Genomic DNA, 26,762 nt, shown 5'->3' with positions numbered 1-26,762 from the left:
CCGATTGTAATGGGCCAAAATTGTCTGGCCCATGATCCACAAATAAATAAACAGAAATAAAAGAATATATATATTTACAGGCCAAGATACAAAAAATAAAAACCCAAACACAACTAAACCCTAGCCCAAATTTTCAGCCCAAGAACTTAAAATTTGTTTCAGCAAAAAGGAAAAAACCCTAGGCAAGCCGCCCCTCGTGCCCATGCCTCCTTCGCATAACGTGCACCGCTCCACCATGCCACGTCAGTGGCGTGCTAGCCCATGCACCTGCAAACATGTAGAAAATCGGTTGTAAAAAATGCTATAAAAGCCTTTGAAAATCAATTGTAAATGGGACTTTTTTTTTATGAATACATTGAATACAAAAGCAATACAAGAATACTTTTTGAGTACAAAAAAACGAGCTCAGTAGTTTAAGAACAGCAGGCAAGAAGCAAGATCTAAACGTCAAGGGTATTTTTTTTTAGTCTATTATTTTATTTTCTTCATTTTTTTTCCTTTCGAATCATATATATATATAGCTATTTCTTTTTTTCCTTTTTTTAAAAAAAAACTACCTTTTTGAAAGTCCATGTCGGCCGGCAACGGCGATGCGTGTGGTGGTCTGTTTCCGGAGTCTCGACCGAAGGATGAGAGGGTGGAGAGAAGTTGAGGAGAGAGTTTAAAGTTTTTTTTTAAAAGAGGGCTCAAATGTTTTTTTGGTACAAAACTTGGCTTATATAATAATACCAAAACGACGTCGTTTTGGCTTAAAGCAATAAGCATCAAAACGACGCCGTTTAGGCACACAACCCGCACACGTGACTCGACCCGGGGAGGATCCACGTGTTTTCATTAGTGGGCTATTTGCCACTTCAGTCCTTCTGCTTTTTTGGAGCTTTGCAATTTAAACTTTCTTTATTTCTAATTTGGCCCTATAATTTTCTTTCTGTTTTAATTTGGCCCCGTGCAAGGTGATGCGTTTTGGAGGGAGAAGATATTTACTTTCCCTGTCCCTCTACTTCATTCGCACGTTACAATCCGATCCTTCCCCTTTTATTTATTTTCGATTTCGCCCCAAACTTTCGTTTTAAATTCAATTCGGTCCTTTTTTTTTATTATTTTGCTACTTTATCATTTAATTGATTAATTGGGCATTTTATTATTATTTTAATAATATTATTATTGTATTCATTATTTCTATATGTTACTATTGCATTATTTTTTTTACTTTTATTATTCTTTTCATTAAAATTATTTTTACTATTATTTTTAAAATTATTCCTATTAATATATTATTATTATTATCTTCTCCCTATTATTATTATCATTTTATATTATTATTATTCTTATTAGTACATTATCATTGTTATTTTCTATTTCCTTATTATTATTATATTATCACAATTATTATTACTATATCCTTAATCTAATTATTTTTATATTATTACATTATTTATTGTTTTGTATAGTACTTACTTTAAATTTCTTCTTACATAATACTTATTTTAAAATTTATTTATATATTATTATTTTACATATTATGTATTCTTTTTATTTACGATTCATTTCAAACTTGTACATGTCTACCCGTTTCTTTTTTATACATATAATTTATTATTTTGTATATCGTTGATTTCATATATCCATTTTTATTTTTCATACTATCTATTTTAAATTTACTTATCATTATTTAAAAACCTGTTACATGTTATTTTTGTTAATTTGCTTCATATTTCTTTTAAAATTGTTTTTATTAGTCTTTGAATATTAATATTAGTATTTGCATAAGACAACATGTTATGTGGTTATTGCTATTATGTGTATTGAAATTCTTGGTTTGTGTTTATTGGTTATTTGCGATTCAGTAGGGTAGCATTGTGTTATGAATTATTATTTAGCATTGTACACTATTATTCCATCGCATTTTATTTGCTTAAAAGGTCGTGATTTAATATCGTTTAACATTTAAAATCATTTTATCCCGAAGTTTTCAAAATAAGGCAATACTTGGTATTTGGCATCTTCAAGAAGATTGAGCCCTAACTTACTGGGTTTCGATTTTCCTCGTCGAATCTAAGTAATCGAGTACCCTTTCTTAAATAAAAACAAATGGGTTTTAAATAAAAGCTTATTCTCGGGAATTCGAGATGTTGTGTCTTAACTTATTGGATATGACACTTTGTTTTCTCGAGGTAAGGATTTCTAAAAATAAGGGCCAAATTCTGTATTTGAAATTTTGAAAGATTGAGCCCTAACTTACTGTGTTCTGATTTTTCATTTGACCTAAATAATCGGATATCCTTCTTAAGCTTAAGTGCATGAGTTTTGAAAATTAAAAGACAAGCTTAATTTCGAGGGTTTGAAACGTTGTATCCTAACTCACTGGGTGTGACATTTTATTTCTTTGAGATAAGAGGGTCTTAGCATTCAATTTAACTTATTCAAGTCTTCTTAAATAAAAGGATCGTATTCTAAAATCTTTTCAAATTTTTGACATTAAGACATTAATTAATCAATTAGGTACCAATTTTGGGCGTTACGAGGGTGCTAACCCTTCCTCGTGCGTAACTGACTCCCGAACCCTTTTTCTCAAATTTCGTAGACCCAAAATCATTGTTTTAATAAAACAAAATGTTTTATTAAAATAATCAATCTCAAGGTGATCCGATCACATCTCAAAAAAAGATCGGTGGCGACTCCATTTTTATTTTTAAGTCGACTCTCGTTTTTCAAATAAAAAAATGGTTTCGACAGCTTGGCGACTCCACTGGGGACCAATAAGAGAGTCAAGCCATAAAATTGATTATTTTCTGTCCTTTTGCCAGAAATTAAAATTTTGGCTTTTTTTAACATACGATCCTTTTATTGCATCTCATTGGTATTATGGTTTTCGTCATTTTATTCATGCTTTTGTGTCTTGAGTTTTTATATCCCCTCGCATTGCATTGCATGACCATTTGGTCACACCTTTTTAAGTGGGAGTGAGAAACTATTTCTTTTGTGAGGTTTTCACCTCCGTGCAAGATAGTGGACCGCTTCCGGAATACATCCGTACCTATGTCTTCGTGAGGTTTTCACCTCCGTGTAGCCATAGGGAAATGTATTCCGCTGAACTAAACTTGGTCTGTATGAGCCTATAATGGTGAGGACCGAGGAATCTGCTGGTTCAGGTACCCTTTCCTTTAGAACCAAACCGCATGTAGAAAGCCCTAAGAGCTTATCCTAGGTAAAACTACGCCAAACTCTAGCAATCACCCAAATATGTTCTTGATCATTTTTTTCCATTTGCTTTGACTTTCATTTTTGGTATATGATACTGACTTGTGTTTTATTTTGGCCATGATTGCATGTCATTTCATTTTAAAGAGGTGTCGATTCACGTTCGATTACTAATTTAGGGAGCTTGTCATGGAGAACGAATTTCTTGATAAAGTGGAAGATAATGCGGCTGTCTGTATATGGTTAGAGAAAACACAATTAGAGAAAAGGGACAGTCTAGCCGAGGGGTATACATCAAAATTATGTGATTACACTCGCATTAGTGTGACGCAAAATGATCTTCAAGAATTAAAGAAGATATGGGACCAGTGGGATAAAGAGACCAAGCAGTTGTTCTATGGTAATTATAGAGATTTGCCTTAATTACTCGACATCAAGGTAGACGAGCATTTATTTCGGGCCCAAGCTTAGTATTGGAATCCTGTCTACAGTTGTTTTACCTTTAGGAGGTAGATTTGACACCCACCGTTGAGGAATATACAGATTTACTTCATTGTCCGAGGATCCAAGCCGATAAGGCCTATTCGAGAGCCACTTACGTCTCAGCCTTTTTGAAGAAATTGATGAATATTACAGGGATGAGTGAGCAGCGGATTGCAACAAGGGTCAAGTAAAAGGGGGAATGTAAGTGCATCCCATGGAGGAATTTGAGGAATTTGATTCTAGTACATCCTGATACGAAAAAGAGAGTTGACGTTTTTTCTTTGAGCATCTATGGTTTAATGATTTTCCCTAAGGCGTTAGGGTATATAGATGAAGAGGTCTCGGATCTCTTTGACCGACTTGACAAAGGAGTCACACCTGTCCCTGCAATCTTGGCTGAGACATTTAGATCTTTAAATGCATGTAGGAGAGTCGGCAAGGGCAGATTTATAGGGTGTGCACAATTATTATTAGCTTGGTTCCACAACCATTTATAGAAGGTGGATAAAATTTCTTATCGGGTTTTTTTTTAGAATTACTCCTTGTTAAAGGAGATAGCAGCCACGCCCAGGAAAGATGACATATCAGAAGAAAATTGGATCTTGCTCCTTCAAAATCTCCAAGAGGAGGATATTAAGTGGAGAGCTCCTTGGTTGGTTCCTGACGAAATTATTTTTCGATATGGGAGTTTTGACTGGGTCCCTCTGCTGGAAATTTGGAGAGCCGTTGGGTATGCTCCTTTGCTCGTACTAAGGTAATACAGATCGAGACAGTTCATATCGGCAACGCATGGGCTAGCTCAATTTGAATTTATGTATAGGGGAGTTAATTACAAGAAAAAGATTAAGGAGGTTTCTAGTGCTTGGAACCAGACTCGCCGGATGAAAAGAGTTACTGCAGGTCTAATGACAACCCCTGAATATGATGGTTGGTGAGGTAGAAGAATTAATGATAATATCCCCAGACCAAGGCAGGAAGGCACTCGACCGATACAAGAATACCTACAAGTAGTTCCTTCCGAGTTAGAAATCATAAAACAGGACTTCGAAAAGAGAAATTTAAAGTTAGGGAAAAAGATAGAACAATTGGAGGAAGAAAAGATGCATTTGAGGTTAGATGTCGATATTTAGAAAATCGAGGCCGAGAAGTTAAGAAAGGGAAAAAGGAAGGTCGAAGAGGACTTAGACAGTTTGAAGACCGATTACAAGAAGTTTCAGATGTCGATGAGAACTGCTGGATTGGGAAAGACATCAGAGCAGTGGCGACAAGAAGTTTAGGAGGAAAAGACTAGAGTTGATCAGTAGGAGAAGAGGTTCCATAATGCTCATGCACACGAAAACGCCTTAAAAAAGAGCTTGGTTGAGGGCCAAGATGAGAAGCAGATGTTAGTAGCCCAAGTGGACGAGTTAGAAAAGGCACTGCACCAGCGTCGGGGTCGTGACTTCGACGTTGAATTAAGAGCCAACCTGAGCAGGATCAAGGATTTGAAAGCGAAGGTAGAAGAACTCGAGTCCGCACTACAGAACTGTGAACTTCAAATCGAGTTCCTTGAGTCGAATAATGAGTAATGGAAGAAACAGCTCCGTCGATCGCAGGACCAGGTCAAGGATAGAGATCATATCATGGGCGAAGCCATGGCTCAGATTTGAGAAGTGGCTGATCATTTACAGACCTTAGCAGTTCAAGCTGATGTGCTAAGTGTGAAGTATGAGTTAGAGTCAGACCGGGGTCGTGAGCTGGCTTGCCTTCTTAAGAAAGTTAAAACTTTGGGCATTAGGGCAAATTCGTATATATGATCTTTTTTATGTAAATGATTTTGTTTTCTAATAAAGTTTTCTAAATGAAATTGAATCAGAATTGACGCCTCTTTAGTCTTGCATTCATCTCATGTATTTGCATTACATCGCATCATGTGCATTGAATTTTACAAAAGAACCCTAATTAATTAGAAATCTTTTTTAAAAAGTTACCTTGGAACATCAATACTACACATGGAAAAAAACCAAAGCCATGGATCAAAAGCTAGAAAAACTGGAACAAATGCAAAAAGAAATGCAGGAGCGGCTGCAAGCACAGATGGAAGAGTAACTGACCAAAATTCAGCAGGATATGAAAGATTAGATGCTAGAATCGCAGAAGGACATGATGAATCAGCTAACTCAGTTACTGCTCGAAGGGTCAGGAAAAGGGAAGAGCTCTATGGTCAACCCTGAGGACGATAGTGAGATCCTCGCTTACCTTTCAAGTTTTGCCCCAGTAAATACCCTAGTACCACCGCAAAGGGTGTCTGTCAGTATCAAACCCCAGTATCAGGCTGGTATTTCGGCTCCGATGAATTTCTCGTCGGGCTCATGTTCTAAACCCAAGGACAATCGGGTAAATCCTTCAGTCCCTGACTTTGATGAGATGGAAGAGGTAGAGAGGGCAAAAGGAGAACTCCCAAAGCAGCTAGAAGTCTGATACAAATGACTGGAGGAGAAGTTCAAGGCACTGGAAAGCGCAGATTATCAGTGTGGTATAGATGCTAAAGAGTTGAGTTTGGTTCCGAATCTAGTGCTCCCTCCGAAATTCAAAATGTCAGAGTTTGAGAAATACAACTGAACCAGCTGCCCTAAGGCCCACATCACGATGTTTTGTCGGAGGATGATTGGTCATATCGATAATGATCAGTTGCTAGTTCATTGTTTCCAAGATAGTCTGATTGGGGCTACGGCCAGATGGTACAATCAGCTGAGTCGTACCCAAATTAAATAATTGAGGGACTTAGCACAGGCCTTCATGAAGCAGTATGGCCATGTGACCGACATAGCGCCTGATAGGATCACGTTACAGAACATGGAGAAAAAGTCAAATGAAAGTTTTAGGCTATAGAAATAAAATCAACTCAAATTTGTTTCCCTCCCACTGCGCCGATAATTTAATTGATGGTTAAATTCTGCTATTAGTCTTTATACTATTCGTAAGTTTTAAATTAATCCTTATAGTTTACTTTGTTCATTTTTATCCCTTGTATTTTTTGAAATTTGAAATTTCAATATTGAGCAGGCAATAGCCATTAAGGTCTTGTTTTTCCAAATTTTTATGTGCAAACATATTATCATATGAATAATGCCATGTTATTTTTCTATTTTCATATATTACTAAAAATAACTAATGGATTTATCAATTTTGTTTGCATCAACATTAAAATTTCAAAATTCAAAAATATAGGAACTAAGATTAATTAAATTAGAGAACATGGAGTAAATCTATAACTTTACAATAGTATATGGCTAATAGTATAATTTAACCAAATGGATTTATTTGCTGCCATTAAGGTTAGGATTAAAATTTTAAATTCAAAAGCACATATTAAAATTGATCAATTTGAAGAATACAGAGACTAAAAATAATTCAATTAAAATATATAAATTAAATTTACAACTTGCACACATAGTATAGAGATTTAGTAAGAGTTTTGTGAACTCTTAAAATTATTGATAATAAATCAAATTTCATAAAAATATAATACTAAAAATTCTATCACACGCGTATATATATGTGAAAATAATGTATTAAGAATATAGATTTACTTTTACAAATAACATTCAATTAAAAATGAAACATACAATTTAAAATTAATAATAAAAACATATAAAAATATTTACGAAAATAAAATAAAATAAAATAAAATAAAATATTTTAAATTGTGAACAAAAATAAATTTAAATACGTAAATAATTATGATTAAGAATATTAACTACATTCTTATTGCTTTTTACTATTATTGCTATTTTTCTATAGCACGAAGAGGTAGATGGTAATTGAGGATCAGGAGCCTCTCTCCCTAAAAGTTTTTGAAAATTTTCGTTATACACTTTTTTGTTTTTGAAAATTTTAATTAAACCCTTCAATTTTTTAAAATTCTTATTAAACTTATCAAAATTTTAAAATTTCAATTAGATACTTTATTTTTTTAAAATTTTGATTAAAACCCTTGAAATTTCAAAAAAATTAGTTAGCCTTCGAAAAAAAACTTAATGCTAAGATTCACCGGTGATAACACATTAAAATGTCATCATGTTGATGAAAGAAAAATTTAACTTTAATAAAAAAAAGTTATAAAATATTTATAACACAATTGAATTATAAGGAGAGCGGTGACTTAATCTAAAAAAATTATTAATCTTAAGTTTTTTTCGAGTTAATTTGTGACATCAATTCAATTAACGACATTATCAATATACGAACAATTTGTCGAGTTGATTTGTGACACCAATTTAATTAACGACATTATCAATATACGAACAATGTGGGAATCAATTTGTAAAATAAAATTGAAATATATAAATATTGATTAGTAAAGATTTTTGACATGAATTCAAATAATAAAATTTGCAATATTTTAATTAATTATTAATAAAAAAGAGAAAAACTAAAATATAAATTTATTTAAAATATATTAATGTTTACACCTATACTTGAATAATATCATATAGGTAGTAGTATTTGATAGAATAGCGAAAGGTAACAGCAACGCTAGCTAAGAAACGACAAGGTGCGGAAGGGTTCCTCCTGCCTTAAAAAACTTTACTCTTTTCGTATCCCCAGCCCAGATCTTTCCTCTCTGCTTTGCCTTTGCCTTTTGTTTTTAGATCTCCCAACTACTTATACCCTTAAGTGTCCCAACGGTCGCTTTTCCATCGATCTTCCCACACTTTCCCTTTTTAATTAGTATTCAATCCCCTGCACATTCCAAACCATCAACCGCCTCTCTCCCTCCTACCATGTCCCAAAATCACTTCCTTCCTCTCTTTCTCTATCTCATTTTCGTGTCGCTGCCGCGTTCTTTGGCCCAGCACGGCGGCGGAACGGTGGTCACGGAGCTTTGGTGTGTCGCAAAGAACAACGCCGAGGACGCGGCGCTGCAGGGAGCGCTGGACTGGGCTTGCGGTCCTGGCGGAACGGACTGCAGCCGGATCCAGCAAGGCGGACCCTGTTACGACCCCTCTGATGTCCAGAAAACGGCGTCTTATGCCTTCAATGACTACTACTTGAAGCACGGCATGACTGACGATGCTTGCTCCTTCTCCAACAATGCTGCTCTCACTTCTTTAGACCCTAGTGGGTTCTTTTTCCTTTTTTTAAATATCGGCCAGTTAGTGAGTTCAGACTTCAGAGTTTCCAATAAACTCTTTCATTTCATTTGATGATGGAGTGCTCATTCTATATATATATTTTTTTTTTGTTTCAGGCTATGGAAATTGCAAGTTTCCTTCCAGGTAATGCTTTTGCTTATTAATAATTTGAATTTCGAAACTCACAATCAATGATTGAAAGTTTAAAACAACAATACCTACTAATTCAATTGAGTGGATGCATATTTTTGTAATACAGCAAGACAGTGAACAATGCAAGCATTTCTCAGTCGACAGGAACACTGGGGATGGGACCAGATACTGCAGATCTGAGTGCTTCTCATCGCAGTGCTCAGTCCTGGCTAAGGCAACCGCTGATTGTTGCTTCTTTCTTTCTTAGTATTGTAAGGATCCTCTCATAAGATTAGATCGAAACGCAAGTTTAAGTCGAATTTTTTTTCCTTTTTGAAGCAGAAAAGGCAAATGCTTTTTCGAAGGCAAGATGTATTTATTTGAACTTTTGAGTTGGGTTGCATATATATGTTTAATTTCGTCAACTTATTAATGCATCTTTCGTCAACTTTTCCAGCTGCCTTGGTTTGTTATTTTCACTAAGAAAACCACACCAAGGCAAATTACAAGCTTTATGATAAATTAAGACACAAAAAGAGGAATAGGAAACAAATAAAACAAGTTTGTTATTTTCGGTTTAATTCATCAATTAGTACCTGAATTATACCTTTTTCCCATCTTGGTATTTAAACTTTCTTTTTCTCAAGGTGATACATTTGTTTGTCCAATCGTTGTTTAACCCATAATTAGTATCTAAATTATGGTTTTTTTTTTCATTTTGATACCCAAACATTTTTTTTTTGTTACAAGTGACACTTGAATTATTTTTTCCCATAAGTTGATACTTTATTAGCTCAATTGTTAGTTAAAATTTTAAGTTTATTTTTTTAAAAATGATAACCAATTCAAAAATAACATGTGGCAAAAAAAGAGAAGAAAGTACTATTTTTTCTCTTTTATTTTATTTCTTTAGAACTGGACTAATGGCCAAAGCAATCTAATCACTAGTCCTCGGTTTGGTTAAATTATTATTATTAGTTTAGCTTAATCTATCTGTATTGATTTGTAGGACAATCGGTTCAACCCAATCTTTCAACTGGAACCCCCAATTGATTTTGAGTCCAATTGGTCGTTTCAATTCAGTTCAAAAAACATTAGTTTTGGACAATGAAATAACTTTTTTGATCTTGTCAATTTGAGCGTGTAGGCGATGAAGTACGAAAGTAGGATTAATCATCACCATTTCGTAGGATTAATCATCACCATCTCAATCTCAAGAGGGCAAATTTCGAGCATCACTATACATTATAAAAGAATAAAGAAAAAAAGGATAAAATAATAATAAAAGAATAAAAATTTGTTTTATAGTTTATATAATGTGGCAAATTATTATTGGTTGGGTTTTTATTTTATTTTATGGATATAATATTTTGTATAAAATGAACAACAGAAGAATAGTTTAGATGCCAGAATGAGAAAAAAATACATAGTTTTAGGTATCAATTTATAGGTTAAACTTTTTAAAAAATAAATTTAATAGTTTAACTAATGAAGGTACCAACTTGGGAAAAAATAATTTAGATACTATTTATGACAAAAAAGTTTAGATACAAAATGAGGAAAAATAATATAATTTAAGTATCAATTTATGAATTAAGCTGTTATTTTTAAACAAAAATAATGAATGAAAATACAATATTATTCAAGGTCATGTATGAAAATGAAAATTTGAAGATTTTACAGAAAAAATGAAAATTTGAAGATGATAAATGTAAATTTAAAGATAATGTATGGAAATGAAATATTAGCAACAGTTATGAATGGTTAATGTAACCTCCAAAGATCATTAATGAAAATGAAATATTGAATAAAAATTATGTATCATTGATATTTTTTTATCCTTTGAAAGGATGTTAATTAATTTATTCTATGATTGAGATTATATAATTCAAGAAAAAATAATAACAATTAGTTATAAACGATAAAAGAGAAATTCTATTAACACAATAAAAGTTTTAACCTCAACATTAATAAAATAGTATGACATGTCGACAATTGACTCTATTACAACTTAAGCATGATATATCTGGAGTGATTGCAAACACTTAATATGATAAAAAAACAACCTTAGATATTCTAAAGTGGCAAAAAAAAATCGACAAAAAAATTGAGCATCCCTTAAATGGGAGAGGACGACAAAATCATCTTTAGAACCATTTGCAAAAGCAAGATTACATGCATAAGCAAAATTAAAAAACGTGCTACAAGAGCATATAAAACTTCTAAAAATGAAGACTTATTAAAAAATAAAAAAACAAAAGAAAAACATATAAAACTTAATACAACACAGGTCCAAATTGAGTTGTGAAATCATTTATTATTTTAAAATACTCTCAAAATAGAAACATATTAAGAAGTTGACGAAGAGCCACCCACTTTCTAAGAGAAACTATTGGTGGTCAATAGAGTTTTAATAATAATATACATTATCATTTGTCCATCATAACATGTGAAGATTAACAAACTCAAAAAAAAAAGAAAACAGGTGAATGAATGGAGAGAAAAAGAAAGAGTTATTAGTGAAAGGGTGAAAAGAATGGGTAGCGACAACTTTGGAGAAACAAACGAGTTAGAAAAAAAGTTAATAAAATTAATTTTAATTGACTAACCCACGTAATATGTTGTGGATTTAATTGTCGAATTTGTAAATTTAAAAAACTCAACAAATTAATAGAAACAATATCATAAAAAGATAATGGCACCAGTGGCCTATGTATTTTAAGGAATCTAATTTGATTTTTGAAGTTTAATTTTGTTAATTAATCTGGAATTTAACACTATTATTTTACTGTGACACTAATAAAATAGTGATATGTGGCATTTTCATTAACTAAAATAGAAGAAAAAGGATAAAAAGTTTTAAAAATATTTTGCCCAAAAAATTTCTCAAAAAATCTAAAAAAACCCAATTTCTCATAAAATCCCTATACTTAAGTAGATTAAAAATTTTCAAGAAATTTTCATATCCCTCTTTTCATCTCTTCTTATTGTAGAAGAAAAAAAGAGTAGAAATTAAAATTCTTCATGTTCCTATCGCTCTTGTCATCTCTTGGAAGAAAAAAAATGTAGAAAATGAAAAGAAAAAACCCAAACCTCTATTTTCATTATTATCTTGTATTTGTTCAACCATAAAACATAAAATCAAAAGCCCTAATTCCATTCGGCAACAACAAATCCATCGAAGAAAACAATGGTGTCGATATGCAAGGCCACCATCAATGATGCAAACTTGCAACTTGCTTTGCCTTCTCCAGAATTACCAAATGAACTAGTATTTTTACCACACCCACTCATGGCCAAGGACTACAATGGCCTCATCGTCGGTTACGTCCTTGCCAAGATGGAAGACGAAATCAACCAGTGCCACGGCCACATCATCTCTCTCGCCGTCAAGCTTGGCCTTGTCATTAAGCTAATGAATATGTTTTGAAACTTTTAAGTACCACATTAAAACAAACCCCAAAATACAGGGGTCATTGATGTCATTATCCATATAAATTATCAAGGAAGAAAGAACAAATATTATAGGAGAAGCAAAGCAAGCAGATAAACTTTGATGTCTTATCATCCACGTGGAGTTATGCAATAGGCTGAGAAAATTCAGGTTAAGAAAAGAAAATGCAAAACTGCTTCTGGTCTCAAATCTCACTCACATTGAAACAGAATCCTGATAGATTACAGATTTGTAACCTTCATTCCAAGTGTTTGCTAATCATCTACAAATGGCGCTGTGGGCAACTTCTTGTTCGTCTTCTGAGAAGCTTTTCCTCGCATCTTCAGCTGCAACAAAAAGAAGGATGGGAAGCAGAAGAAGAGATTTAGTTCATGTTGGAATGACAGATCAGGCTGAGACGGAGACTATATCAATAGCCTACAAGGAGGGAGATCGTGAAAGGCCTAAATGGGCAGATGAGACCCCTTTCTCTCGCCTTGTTGAAGCTCTTATTTCATTTAAGCCCTTTTACTCCCTGCTTAAGCTTGGTGCCCGACAAGTCCTAATAAGGTTCCTTCCTTTCTTTCTTTTTTTGTGTCTGTGTGTTTTTGATGTATATGTCTATATGAAATAATGGAATACAATATTCCAACAGTACAGCGGAGAAGAACAACATTCCATGGAGGGAGATGACGAAGGAGATTCTGGAATCGGACGTATATAAGGAGCTCAAAACCATTCAGAACACCTCTCTTCAATACCCTGATTGTATGCATTTCTCATCTTCTTTTAATGATTTATGAAACCTTGGGATTTATTTGTTTATTTTTAAGGTATTCAGTCCAAATTAAAAGCTATATAATTGTGTACAGATTATCTGAGTCCTTTTCATGCATATGACGAGGGCAATCTTTCATGGCTGGTAAGTATCCAATTTAGCTTTCCCCTGTTTTTATTTTTAATGCTTTCACCATGTATTTAATTTGCAATCAACAAATTCCAAAAATTATAATCTAATATTTAAACAAATTACCCTCTTATTATTAATGGATCAATTTAGTCTCTATATCATTAAAAATAATACAATAAGACCAAATTATAATAGACTTAACCTTTACACTTTAAATGAGTTAATATTTTTAAGGTTTTATAGTTTTGTAATAAAATATTTTGTTTGAATTGAATTGCAATAACTTTCAAGACATTTTTATATAATAAATGTTGCATTTGTTACAACTTCGATTTATTTAAAATTTTTATTAGTATAAGGATTAAATTGATCTATTTAATAATGAAGGGATTAATTTGATTCAGTCCCTATAATACAAGGATCTATTAGGTACTTTTAACCGATATAGAAGTTTATGAATACTTGTTTATAGAATTTAGGGTTAAGTTCTTGGACTGTCAATCCAGAAATGGCCCAAGATTGTTCAATCTCCAAATGGGTTAAAACTCGGGTTAACTTGGGTCAAGTATGGGCTGATTACAGGAGTTAATTCCAGCATACATCCCCAAACTATGCCCGGATTCTAAATCAGTCCCCATACTTCAAAGTTTTAATTGAGTCCCCAAAGAATAAGTGAATTAAATCTTTCTATCAATCTCCTTATTAGCCTGGGCGTTAAATACCAGCTCAAATATGATATGAAACATATTTAAAACATATGGTTCAAATTACAAATAGAAAAACACTAGTGTAAAGATTGACATACAACCTTATTGAATCATTGATTTAATTTGTCCATGAAAAATACATAACTATGATAGCCGATTCATTTCTTAGGAGCTTAATCTTTCAATATAGTTTGGCCGTACAAATTAAAAATAGTGTATGGCAGGCAGCAGCTGAAGCGGAGGTGGCAACCATGTCTATGACAAGACGAGCTATTCCATATGCTCCATCAAACGAGGAAGCAACTCAAGAAATGCGTGGGAATTGGGTTCAAGCAATCAAACAACATCACATGAAGCATTCAGGAAATGTCACGATTCAAAATATTGTAGACATTGGATGTTCTGTTGGTGTGAGTACAAGATTTCTTGCCGACGAGTTTCCTTCGGCTAAAGTCACTGTAAGTGCTATATTACACATCTTCCTTCACCACCATGGATTTGATGCAAGTATATAAATCACCACAACACGTTTTTATAATCCCTAACATATATAATATATATGCTGATCGGATCTACTGCGTGCAGGGACTGGATTTGTCACCCTACTTCCTTTCAGTAGCTCAATATAAGGAAAAGAAAAGACCACCTCGAAAGAACCCCATCAGATGGATACATGCAGCCGGGGAAAACACTGGCTTGCCATCCAAATCCTTCGATCTTGTTTCTTTTTCTTATGTGGTATGGCCTTTTCTTCAGCCTGCTTAAGTCATTCCTTTTAAACAGCTTGTTAAAAGGTTGTTGGGGATGTTTGCCTGCAGTTCCACGAATGTCCTGAAAGAGCAATAATAGCTTTAGTGAATGAAGCATTCCGATTGCTTAGACCTGGAGGCACACTTGCTATAACCGACCAGGCGGTAACATACTACAACCTAGTTTACAAATAAATACCTTCATTTCTGCTTCTATACGTACAACTCATTCTCATTTGAACTTTGTTGCTTTTGCAGCCCAAGTCTAAGATCCTTCAGGAACTGTCTCCAGCTCTTTTCACATTAATGAAGAGTACGGAACCATTCTTGAACGAATACTACCTCACTGATCTGGAAGAAAGATTGAGAGAAGCTGGCTTTGTCAATATGAAAACATTGCTTACTGATCCCAGGCACATGACCATGACTGCAACCGTGCCTCATCAGCATGTTTGAGTATTTTCCATTGAAAAGGAAAGCATTTATGAGTTCAAACTTCGAACCGATCGAAAACCTTTGAAGACCTTCTTTCCAGTGTCATCATGAATTTTAGTCTCATTGGGAGACTCTACTGTGAAGAAATTGAGGGTGTGGTGAAGACCAAATGATGTTCAGGTTTCTTTTTTTCTGATGTTCAGTACTGGGTAACCACACAAAGAATGATAGCTAACTAGTTACACCATAAGAAATCCATTGTTTTAACTATATAACTTGCTTAAAATATGAATTGCTTTAAAATGTTGGAGATTTACTCTAACCTTGTTTTGACTTTTTGACTTGATTACAAACCTGCATATATCTCATTGGCTCTGCAAACTGAGAAGACTGGAAAGGTGCCATTGAACAAAGAGTCATGCCTGATAAATTAAAGCAAACTTACCGTCCATAGGGTTGGTCTTTTTTTTTTTTTTCAAAGTATTTAGTTGAGTGAGTTAAATGAATAATTTTTCGCATAGGTTTATTAAAGGATAACCATTGGCCATGAATTTTAAAGTTGCTCTATATTTAGAAAGAGAATCAAACATTCGACCATTTTTTAAGGTAGGAGAGATTCTTATCATCTCATTTAACTCTGTAGTTAAAGTTATTTAATTTTACAAACTTGTTAAAACATTTTTCTGTATTTCTTATTTCTTTTTTTACTATGCACTAAATTATGTGTTACCTTTTTAACTTTGTTTTTGTAGTTTGAAAATTTCACTTATTGAGAATTAAAATGTCACTTCGATTTAGTGATACAAATAAAATCACAAAACAGTCAAAACATTATTATAATACTTGTATATAACTAGGATAAATATGTCATTTACTTTAGAAAAAATTATCCACTAAAATATTTTTTTTATAACAACAAATAACTACCATAACAAAAAAAAATCATTACTTAACTTTTTAAGTTTTTAACATATAATTATTTTGATTTTTCATAAAGTAGAAAGAAATACTGACATACCATCGGAACAAATTGTGAATCCCCAAAAATCAATTAGGCCTTAGTTTTAGGAAAATTGAATGCATGATCCAAGCTCCCTTAACCAATTAGGCATGTAAGCTTATCAAGAATGATAATTGGCTCCTGTTTGAAAATTGGGAAATGAAGCATTACTAGAGAACATATTCCTCAAAGAAAACCCTAATTCCAATGATTCATGGGTGTGAAAAAGCATCTTTCATAAATAAATAAAAAACCTTTGTGTTGATGGCATTGATTGATAATTTTAGAGCAAAAATAAAGATCTTATTATTGATGGGGTTTAAGTTAGCCCGAGCATGAATAAGGACCAAACTGCAAACTTTTCAAAATGTGAGCATAGGTATCGATACCCAAGTAATGTACCGATGCAATCATTAGCTTCGATGTTTCTAAAATCAAGTTAAAATACACAAGTATTGATACTTGGAATAAGGTACCGATACCCCTATTAGGACGTATCGATACCAAATTGAGTATCAATACTGTTTTGGCATTCAGTCATTTTCAAAATTTTGGATGTAAGTAAATTCGTATTGATACTTTTATAAAGTATCAGTTTTTGCTATTAAGTATCGATGCTTTACTCTGGTATCGATACCAAATTGAAATTCCTCGTTTTAAAATCCTGTTCACTTGGTAAAGTACCAATGTTTCAATCTATAGTATTGATGCTTTTTTCTAGAAAGTGAAAATTCTCACATTTTGGTAAATTTTTCATGCCTAAACCATAATGCTTACTCATGTTATTTGTCTTATTTCTTGTAGATAATTTTGGTGGGTCGGGAGATCGGATCAACTCGAAGAATCACACTATCTGAGAACCTGTTTGGTAGATTTTGAAATTTAACTTGGCTTATATGACATGTAATAGGATAATTTGGCTATGTTTGCAAAGGTTCATAATTTATTTTTGGTTGTAAGTGTTATGCTTTGATATAATTTATTTGAACAACTATATGTGGTCTGCATGATTGATTCAAAGTTGTGCTTCAATGACTTGATATGAAATGATATAGATGTAAGATTTTGATGTGCTAGTTGTGCTTTGTATATGAAAATATGGAAGTGAATTGTAATGAAATATTGAGGTATCTATGATGACATATTGGTTAGGCTTAAGATTGATTATATTATATGAGTAGATTGATATTGAAGGTGTCAAATGATCTATTTGATTGTATGTTTGAGTATGTTTAGGTATGTATACATATGAGAGAAGAAAAGAACATGTTTTGGGTCAATTTTGGATACACACGACCTGGGACACGAGCTGTCACATGGTCGTGTGTTACACATAGGCAACCCACACAGGCATGTGCCTTGAGCGTGTTTAAGTGCAGTATCCACACGGTCTGAGACACGGCCGTGTAAAAGTATTTCGATTATTACACGGGCTAGCACACAGCCTGCGAACGACCGTATGGATTCATTTCAAATAATACACGATCTGGGGTACGATTGGCCATACGACCATGTCCCTGTACCACACAGCCTGAGTAGTGCCACACAACCTGGCCACACGATCGTGTGACCCCTGTTTTGAATTTTTTTTAAAAATTCCTTAAATATTTTAATTTGTTCCGATTTGATCTTTGAATGTTCATAACTTATTTTTAGGGCTTCAAAGGCTCGATTTAAGGCTATTAGGTATTTGATTTATTTCATGTTGAATCTTATTTGAATTTATGAAATTATTTTTATGATTGGATGCTAATTGAAATGAAAAGTCTGATATGTATGGTAATACTCTATAACCTTATTCTAGTGACGAAAACGAGTTATGGGTGTTATAGTGTACAGGTAAAGTTAATAAGGATTTAATATGTAAATTTATAATGATAAATGTAAAAAAAATGTAAAATAAATATATAAGTCCGAAAGATTGATATGAAATTGTGACGAATTCAACGATTCAGTTTGAGAAATAGCATGTTAATATGATATATTCCTAAACTAGTTGTTTGTTCATTTTTAAGATGATTCATAAGACACATTTATCATGAGACATTGTGTGTTGATGATGAATTGAATTGTGATTTTGAAATTGAATGTGAATATATATAAATTGGATTGAGTTGTAATGAAATCATTGTCATATGATAAGAACATTGCACAAGGTACGAGTATGCAAATACAACCGAATTTAGGGTATGATATGTAATTGAAAATAATTATAGGATATGATATGTGGAAATATGAATGGTTCCATCGGGTATGATATTATAATTGGAATTGGAAATTTGAAAATGTAATGAAATAGATTGACAATAAAATATGGTTGTTAGAGTTGTGTGACCTAAATTCTAAGAGATTGCTTGCAAGTCAAGTTGAACAAAAATATATTTTTTTGTAGAATATTTAGTATTTATTAGTATAATATATTTAGCATTTATTAGCATAGTTTATTTGACTTATTAATTTAGCTTATAAATAGGCTCTTTTACAACTTTAGAAAATACACCCATTAGAGATTAGAACTCATAACACATTTAGAGAATTTTGTGTTTATGTTTTGAGGGTTCTTTGTTTTCAGGTTTTCGGGATTTAAGTTTTATCTCCATATTTTATACTCTTCGTTCTTTTGCCATTATAGTAAAACTATCTTTGCCCGTGTTTTTTTTTTATCCTCTTTGGAGGAGTTTTTCCACGTTAAATTTGTGTGTTCAATTTCTCAATTTCTTCTATTATTTTTCTTCTTTGTTGCTTAACCGGGTCGATTTCTAACAAGTGGCATCAGAGCTAGTTCAATTTTTATAGATCAGCCCGTTCAGAAATGACAGCAACAAGGTTTGAAATTGAGAAGTTCGATGGTGAGACAAATTTCAATCTATGGCAAGTTTAGATGATGGCAATTCTAGTTCAAACCGGATTGAAAAAGATAGTTACCGGAAAAAAGCCTGAGGATCTAAATCAAATAGAATGAGAAGAGCTTGATGAAAATGCCTTATCTACAATCCAGTTGTGCCTCGTGAATACGGTATTGTAGGAGGTATTGATGGAGAAGACCTCATCCGCATTGTGGAAAAGATACGACTAAGTCTCTAGCTAACTGTTTAGTGTTGAAACAACGTCTATTTACGTTTCGCATGAACGAAGGTGAACTTCTTAGAGATCACATCAGTAATTCATTACTCTTTTAAATAATTTAAAGAACATTGAAGTTCATATTGACGATGAAAATCAGGCTACACTATTATTGTGCTCTTTACCCTTTTCATACAAGTCTTTTAGGGAAACACTGATTTATGGTAGAGACAAACTCTCAGTTGCAGATGTGAAGGGTCATGTGTTGAGTAGAGACAAACTTGACAATGAGTTTGGTTTGAATAGCAAGGCAGATAGGCAACCTTCCATTTTGGTAGCATCAAAGAAACGAGACAAAATGTGTTGCTATTGTAAAAGGATAAGTCACGTCAAAGCAGATTGTTATAAACTGCGAAATAAAAAAGCTGCTGAGAGTAACGAGGAAGATGTAGCTGGTGCTAATTTGGCCGATGAAGGCAGTGATGATTTCTTGTTAGTGTCAATGAGTGATAACTCCAGGCTCATGTCTGAGTGGATCCTAGATTCAGGATGTTCTTTCCACATGTGTCCCAATAGAAAATGGTTCTCCACATACAGTTCGGTTGAAAATAGAGTTGTGTGCATGGGAAACGATTCATCTAGTAAGGTAATTGATATTGGTACTGTTAAAATTAGGATACACGATGGGACGATTAGGACACTCCCAGATGTCAGGTATGTACCTGATTTACGAAAGAATCTCATCTCATTGAGTATTTTAGACTTGAAAGGATTCAGAATCAACATCGGGTCGAGCGACATTAAAGTATCTCATGGAGCTCTTCTTTTGTTAAAAGATAAAAGAACCGAAAATCTTTATAATCTGGAAGGTTCTACAGTGACCGGTGAAATTGGACGTCCCTCGTCCGTTACGAAGTGGAAGTCAACTCGTTTGGAGCGGAGGCAACTTGGTCATAGGAGGGAAAAAGTTATGACCGTTTAGTTGAAGAGATGTTCTCTTTTGGATGCAGGTTTTGAAAAGTTAGGGCACTGTGTTTGTGAAAATCAGAACTCGGGTTAGTTTTGATTTGGTAGTACACAAGTCGAAGGCTAGAAGTCTTCCAGCTTCTAAGCATAGATTCGACTTAGTTAATTCCCTGTATAGGTCAAGATAGGCCTACGGTGGGCTTTGGCAAAGATAGCGTTGAAAGAATTCGTGTCAAGGTGGAGATTGTTAGAGTTGTGTGACCCAAATTCTAAGAGATTGCTTGCAAGTCAAGTTAAACAAAAATATATTTTCTTTGTAGAATATTTAGTATTTATTAGTAAAATATATTTAGCATTTATTAGCATAGTTTATTTGACTTACTAATTTAGCCTATGAATAGGCTCTTTTACAACCTTAAAAAAACACACCCATTAGAGATTAGAACTCATAACACATTTAGAGAATTTTATGTTTACGTTTTGAGGGTTCTTTGTTTTTGGGTTTTGGGGATTTAGTTTTTATCTCCATCTTTTATACTCTTCTTTCTTTTGCCATTATAGTAAAACTATCTTTGCCCGTGGCTTTTTTTTATCTTCTTTGGAGGAGTTTTCCACATTAAATTTGTGTGTTCAATTTTTCAATTTCTTCTGCTATTTTTCTTGTTGGTTGCTTAATCGGGTCGATTCCTAACAATGGTAATGAAATGAGTTATGTGAAATTGATATGAGTTTGTGACTTGATAAAAAATATCAAAATGAAATATTATAATGCTATGGAATCAATTGTGCATATATATGTGGATCATGATAAAGGAAATATATGAAATTCTGTGTGAATAAATTGGAAACGAGCTTTGGGGAATGCTAAATGAATATGAATGAGTCGACAGACTTTAGAAAGAGACTTGAATGATTATTAAATGGTTTATTGTTCTGGAATAAACATGGAATTGATTGTTATAATGTTAATGATATAAGTGTTTGATTCATGATTTGTATTGAGTTTTAAAAAGGCTTTATGATAGGTGTTGGCATGTAAATGAAATTGATCACTTTTATTGCAATGCTAAATGAATTGGTTCCCACTTGATATGAATGACATATTAGTTGGATGTTACAATTTTCTTAACTTACACTTTTTTATTTGAATCATAGAAATACTATTGAGTTCCATTGCTTAACATACAATTTGTTTTTCGTGCGCAGGTTAGGTATAATTCAAGATATTTGAACTCCGACTTCAACATCTAGTCAACAATCCCGAACTCATCAACGTTTGTATATCATGTTTTTATTCTAAGTTGGCATGTACCTAGTTGATTCTAATTTGGTTTGTTCTTAAGTGAATGCTCATGTTGAATTTGGTACATGTGATGGATGTTCTGTAACACCCCTTACCCGTTACCGTCGCCAGAACAGGATATAAGGTATTACCAGAACATAACACATACCATTAAACATAATCGAGATGTAAATATGTCATCCAATTTGATAGTGCATCGTATAACATATGTCTTGAACAATATTAGCCCACTTTAATGGCTTGTACAAAGTATCTGGTCGAGTACTGTAACTAATATTTTAACCTAGACAAATATGACACGTAACAAAATAATTAAGCCTACTATACATGCCATAATTCAAAACGTTTAGTTCAAATACCCTAAAGTATGATAGTGCGGATAGATCTTCACGATCCTTAACTCCTGAGCAAGTCAAGAACACTATAAGACAAAAGAGAGAAACAAAGTAAGCTTATAGCTTAGTAAGTAAGTATGTAAATACTAATTAAAGAATCTAACATGTTTACACAACAATTCAAGTTTATCTACTTTAACTTCACTATTCATTCCACTTTGATTTAGCTGTCTCTACTGCATCATATTCACTAAATAAATCATAACTCGGGTTACAAAACTCGAAATTCAAATCCGTAAAATTTCCTGAATCTAGACTCATAAAACTTTTTCTAATTTTTTCTATAATTTTGGTTCAGCCGATTAGTACAGTTTATTAGTTAAAGTTTCCCTGTTACACAGCTCGACTGATCTGACCTCTATTCACTACGAATTGAATATCTCTCAGTACACAATTCAAACAACCCTGAGGTCTGTTTCATTTAAAACTAGTCTCAATAAGGAATTTAGGCATGTAAACTATATTTCTTAATTTTCCTTGTACAATTTTTAATGATTTTTCAAAGTTGGAACAGGGGATCACGTATTCATCCTGAGCAAGTCACATACAATTATAAATATCTCAAAATATAGAACTCCTTTGCTTGCTCTGTTTCTTTTATATGAAAGTAGACTCATTAAACTTTAATTTCACATCTCATTCAACCTCTAATTATATTCCTCCTATTTTTGGTGATTTTTCAAAATCACGTCACTGCTACCATCTAAAAACAGTTTTAATGCTAATTTCACTCTTTCACACATTCTTTATGCTAACCTCATTTTATCTTATATATGTATATACCACAAATCATTTTCACCACATTTCATTCACCATAAGTGTAGGTCCAAACCACAATATCACCACAAAACCATCCCGTTGAACAATTCGGATCAATCCTCGATATTTAATGGTTTGAAAGACAGCTCCACCATCATACTTCGTTTAGTTCGGCTCTCTTGTACACATGGTGAACACTTAGTACCACTCATGCGACCCAACCGATTTGTCTCGTAGCTCTCTTGTCTACATGGTGTCCTTCACTTGGAATCACGCATGCGACCTAGCTACATTTATCTTTCACGTAGCTCTCTTGTCTACATGGTGTCCTTCACTTGGAATCACGCATGCGACCTAGCTACATTTATCTTTCACGTAGCTCTCTTGTCTACATGGGATACATCTCGTATCACACATGTGACCTAGCTACTACAGGGTGTCTCGTAGCTTTCTTGTACACATGATGTGCACTCAGCATCATACATGTGACCTAGCTACGCTCCTCTATTTCATTCGATCTCTCGAATGTTCAACCGGATCTCTCTATATTTATTTCCATTCTTCCAATAGTCGATTTATATTTTAACATCAGCTAGTATATTTATATAATAGGCTGAAATATAAGAATGTACATGAAATTATTGTAATATTTACATACAAACTTACCTTGGTGCAAAATGTGGAAATTTTGCAATTTAGTCCAAAACTTTTTCCTTCCCCCGTTCGAGATCAATTCGCGTCTTTCTTGATCTATAATAACACATTTAGCTCATTTAATACTCATACTATTTATTTCAATCCAAAAATCACATCATGGAAAAATTACATTTTGCCCCTAACTTTTCAAAATTACAATTTTGCCCCTAGGCTCGGAATTTAATTTCAGCCCTTATTCTTATATTTTATGATATGCTGAACATTTTCTCTTCTACAACAACATCAAATTCTCACTCTATCATATAGTTATGAACAATAGGTATTTTTACCGATTATCTGCTTTTACTCGTTTTCACTTAAAACCGAGTAGCACAAGTTATTTAACATAATTTAAAATCTCATATTCTATCATAAAACATCAAAATACACAAATTTCACCTATGGGTATTTTTCCAAATGTGAACCCTAGGTTAAATTATTACTAGCATAAGCTTAATCGAGCTTCCGGGATTCCAAAAACGTAAAGAACATTAAAAGCGGGCTTGGAATCACTTACTATGGAGCTTGAAAGTTGAAGAAACTCTAGCTATGGAGAGAGGGAGAATTCGCAGCAACTAAGGAGGATGATGACCAATTTTGTGTTATTTTTCCCATTTTATTTCATTTAATATCCAAATGACCAAAATGCCCCTCCTTACTAAACTTTCAAAAATTCCTTCCATGTCCTAATTTTGTCCATGAACTTAAAATTGGTCAAATTGCTATTTAAGACCTCCTAATTAATATTCCAAAACAATTTCATACTAAAAACTTCTGGGATGGAAATTTTGCAACTTATTCGATTTAGTCCCTACTTTCAATTTAAGCACTTTAGGCATAGAATTTCATCACGAAATTTTCACACAATCATGCAATCATATCATAAACCCCAAAATAATTATAAAACAATTATTTCTATCTCGGATTTGTGGTCACGAAACCACTATTCCGATTAGGCCCTAATTCGGGTTGTCACAATTCTCCCCCCTTTTGAGATTTTCGTCCCGAAAATCTTACCCAGAAAGAGGTTTGGGTCTGTTTCCTCATAGCTTCCTCGGGTTCCCACGTAGCCTCTTCTATCCCATGTCCGTGCCATAATACTTTCACTAAAGCTATACTTTTATTTCTTAACTGTTTAACCTCTCGAGCCAAAATCTTTATTGGTTCCTCCTCATAGGTCATATCCGATTGAATCTCAATTTCTGTTGGAGAAATCACATGTGAAGGATCAGAACGATAACGTCGCAACATTGATACATGAAACACGTTATGAATTCTTTCTAACTCTGCCAGTAAGGCCAACCGATATGCCACTGGTCCAATTCTCTCAGTAATCTCGTACGGCCCAATAAAACGCGGACTCAACTTGCCTTTCCGACTAAATCTCAGAATCTTTTTCCATGGTGACACCTTCAAGAACACTTTATCACCCACCTGAAATTCAATCTCTTTTCTTTTTAAATCTGCATATGACTTTTGTCGATCTGAAGCAGCTTTTAAGCAATTCCGAATTACTTTTATTTTCTCTTCGGTTTCTTTAACTAGATCAACTCCATGAATCTGTTTCTCACTAAGCTCGGTCCAATACAAAGGAGTCCGACACTTACGACCATACAAGGCTTCAGACGGTGCCATTTGTATACTTGATTGATAACTGTTATTGTAGGCAAACTCAATCAAAGGTAGATATTTCTCCCAACTACCTCCAAATTCTAAAACACAAGATCTAAGCATATCTTGAGTACCGGATTACTCTTTCGTTTGACCATCTGTTTGTGGATGAAATGCGGTACTAAAGTTCAATTTTGTACCCAAAGCTTCTTGTAACTTTTTCCAAAATCTCGAGGTAAATCTTGGATCTCTATCGATATTATAGACATAGGTACTCGTGCAACTTCACAATTTCAGCAACATATAATTCGCTAATTTATCAAGTGAGTAATCGGTACGTCTTGGTATAAAGTGGGCTGACTTTGTTAATCTATCAACCACTACCCAAACAAAGATCCTTCTTTTTAGGAGTTAAAGGCAAACCGTTACAAAATCCATGGTAATCTTGTCCCATTTCCACTCAGCACCATTCTTGGTTGAAGTAATCTCAAGGCACTTGATGTTCAACTTTTACTTGTTGATGATCAAACACTTGGTTACAAATTCGAAATGTCCCTTTTCATACCGCCACCAATACTGACTTCTTTAAATCATTATACATTTTGTGCTACCGGGATGAACGATAAATGACCATTTGCGCCTCATGTAATATTTTTCGAATCAATTTATCGTTTTTGGCACACATATCCCGTCTCAAACATCAAACAATCATCCGGTCCAACTCGAAAATCGAGTCGTAACCTAATTCGCATTGAGTTCTCTTGATCCGCAACTCACTATCATTCTTTTGAGCATCACAAATTAATCGGAGAAATAACGGTTTAGCTCTCATTTCGCTAAGATTGACTCATCATCGACAATGCTAACCCGTGTTCATGGCTCTCAAAGTAAAAAGAAATTTTCGCTCAAGGCGCCAAGAACTACATTTGCTTTTCCGGATGATAATCAATCACTAGATCATAATCCTTTAATAATTCAAGCCATCTTATTGTCGCAGATTCAGATCCTTTTGATTCATCAAGTACTTCAAACTTTTGTGATCGGTAAAAATTCGGCATTTTTCACCGTACAAATAATGTCGCCAAATCTTCAAGGCAAAAACAACAATGACGGTTCAAATCATGTGTAGGATAGTTCTTCTCATGCGGTTTTAACGTCTCAAGCATAAGCTACCACTTTACCCTCTTGCATCAACACACATCCAAGGCACATCAATGATGCATCACTATAAATTACGAACTCCTTTCCCGACTCGGTCTGTACTAAAATTGGTGCTTCATCAATCGTGCTTTCAATTTTTCAAAACTTTGTTGACATTTATCAGTCCATTCAAACTTAACATTCTTTTGCAACAACTTAGTCATAGGAGAGGCAATCATCGAAAATCCTTCAACAAAACGTCTATAATACCCGGCTAAGCCTAAAAGCTTCTAACCTCGGATACATTCTTGGCGGTTTCCAATCAACGATCGCAGAAATCTTGCTTGGATCCACCCAATACCATCACCGAGATTATATGCCCTAAAAATCCGACTTCACGGGCGAACTCACTTTTACTAAACTTGGCAAACAGTTTCTTTTCTCTCAAGATTTGCAATATAGTTCTCAAGTGTTCGGCATGTTCAGACTCATCTCGAGAATAAATTAAAATGTCATCTATAAACACTACTACAAACTTATCCAAATATGGGAAGATCCGATTCATTAAGTCCATAAATATAGTTGGAGCATTTGTTAAGTCGAAAGGCATCACAAGAAACTCATAATGTCCATACCTTGTCCTAAAGGCGGTTTTCGCACAT

At 33.7% G+C, this 26,762-nt stretch overlaps 2 protein-coding genes across 3 annotated transcripts; both read left to right on the top strand.

Annotated features, from left to right (window-relative positions):
* The first annotated feature begins 8,152 nt into the window (after positions 1-8,152).
* On the top strand, positions 8,153-9,358 carry LOC108482339 (PLASMODESMATA CALLOSE-BINDING PROTEIN 5-like). Of its 2 annotated transcripts, none has more exons than XM_017785468.2 (3): positions 8,153-8,825; positions 8,918-8,945; positions 9,061-9,164. In XM_017785468.2, the coding sequence occupies exons 1-3, from the start codon at positions 8,451-8,453 to the stop codon at positions 9,069-9,071; spliced, it is 414 nt and encodes a 137-aa protein (XP_017640957.1). In that variant the 5' UTR covers positions 8,153-8,450; the 3' UTR covers positions 9,072-9,164. The 2 variants fall into 2 exon arrangements, with proteins under 2 accessions (XP_017640957.1, XP_017640953.1); XM_017785464.2 differs by having other exon boundaries at positions 8,156-8,787; positions 9,061-9,358.
* A 3,105-nt stretch (positions 9,359-12,463) lies between these two features.
* LOC108471529 (uncharacterized) lies at positions 12,464-15,442 on the top strand. Its single transcript, XM_017773133.2, has 7 exons — positions 12,464-12,936; positions 13,022-13,134; positions 13,239-13,288; positions 14,208-14,441; positions 14,569-14,721; positions 14,802-14,897; positions 14,991-15,442. The coding sequence occupies exons 1-7, from the start codon at positions 12,656-12,658 to the stop codon at positions 15,186-15,188; spliced, it is 1,125 nt and encodes a 374-aa protein (XP_017628622.1). The 5' UTR covers positions 12,464-12,655; the 3' UTR covers positions 15,189-15,442.
* Positions 15,443-26,762: the final 11,320 nt, after the last annotated feature.

Source organism: Gossypium arboreum, chromosome 10 (genome assembly GCF_025698485.1).
Source record: "Gossypium arboreum isolate Shixiya-1 chromosome 10, ASM2569848v2, whole genome shotgun sequence".
In the NCBI taxonomy this organism is placed as follows: Eukaryota; Viridiplantae; Streptophyta; class Magnoliopsida; order Malvales; family Malvaceae; genus Gossypium; species Gossypium arboreum.
This window is presented reverse-complemented; position numbering and strand designations above follow the sequence as displayed.

What these genes read in the sequence shown, in the direction of transcription:
- LOC108482339 (XM_017785464.2), top strand. Translation starts at nt 8,451, where the DNA reads ATGTCCCAAAATCACTTCCTTCCTCTCTTTCTCTATCTCATTTTCGTG. An exon ending in TCTCACTTCTTTAGACCCTA is followed by an intron (nt 8,788 to 8,917) that starts GTGGGTTCTTTT and finishes TTTTTGTTTCAG; the next exon opens with GCTATGGAAATTGCAAGTTT. An exon ending in AATTGCAAGTTTCCTTCCAG is followed by an intron (nt 8,946 to 9,060) that starts GTAATGCTTTTG and finishes TTTGTAATACAG; the next exon opens with CAAGACAGTGAACAATGCAA.
- LOC108471529 (XM_017773133.2), top strand. Translation starts at nt 12,656, where the DNA reads ATGGCGCTGTGGGCAACTTCTTGTTCGTCTTCTGAGAAGCTTTTCCTC. An exon ending in TTGTTTCTTTTTCTTATGTG is followed by an intron (nt 14,722 to 14,801) that starts GTATGGCCTTTT and finishes GTTTGCCTGCAG; the next exon opens with TTCCACGAATGTCCTGAAAG. An exon ending in TTGCTATAACCGACCAGGCG is followed by an intron (nt 14,898 to 14,990) that starts GTAACATACTAC and finishes TTGCTTTTGCAG; the next exon opens with CCCAAGTCTAAGATCCTTCA.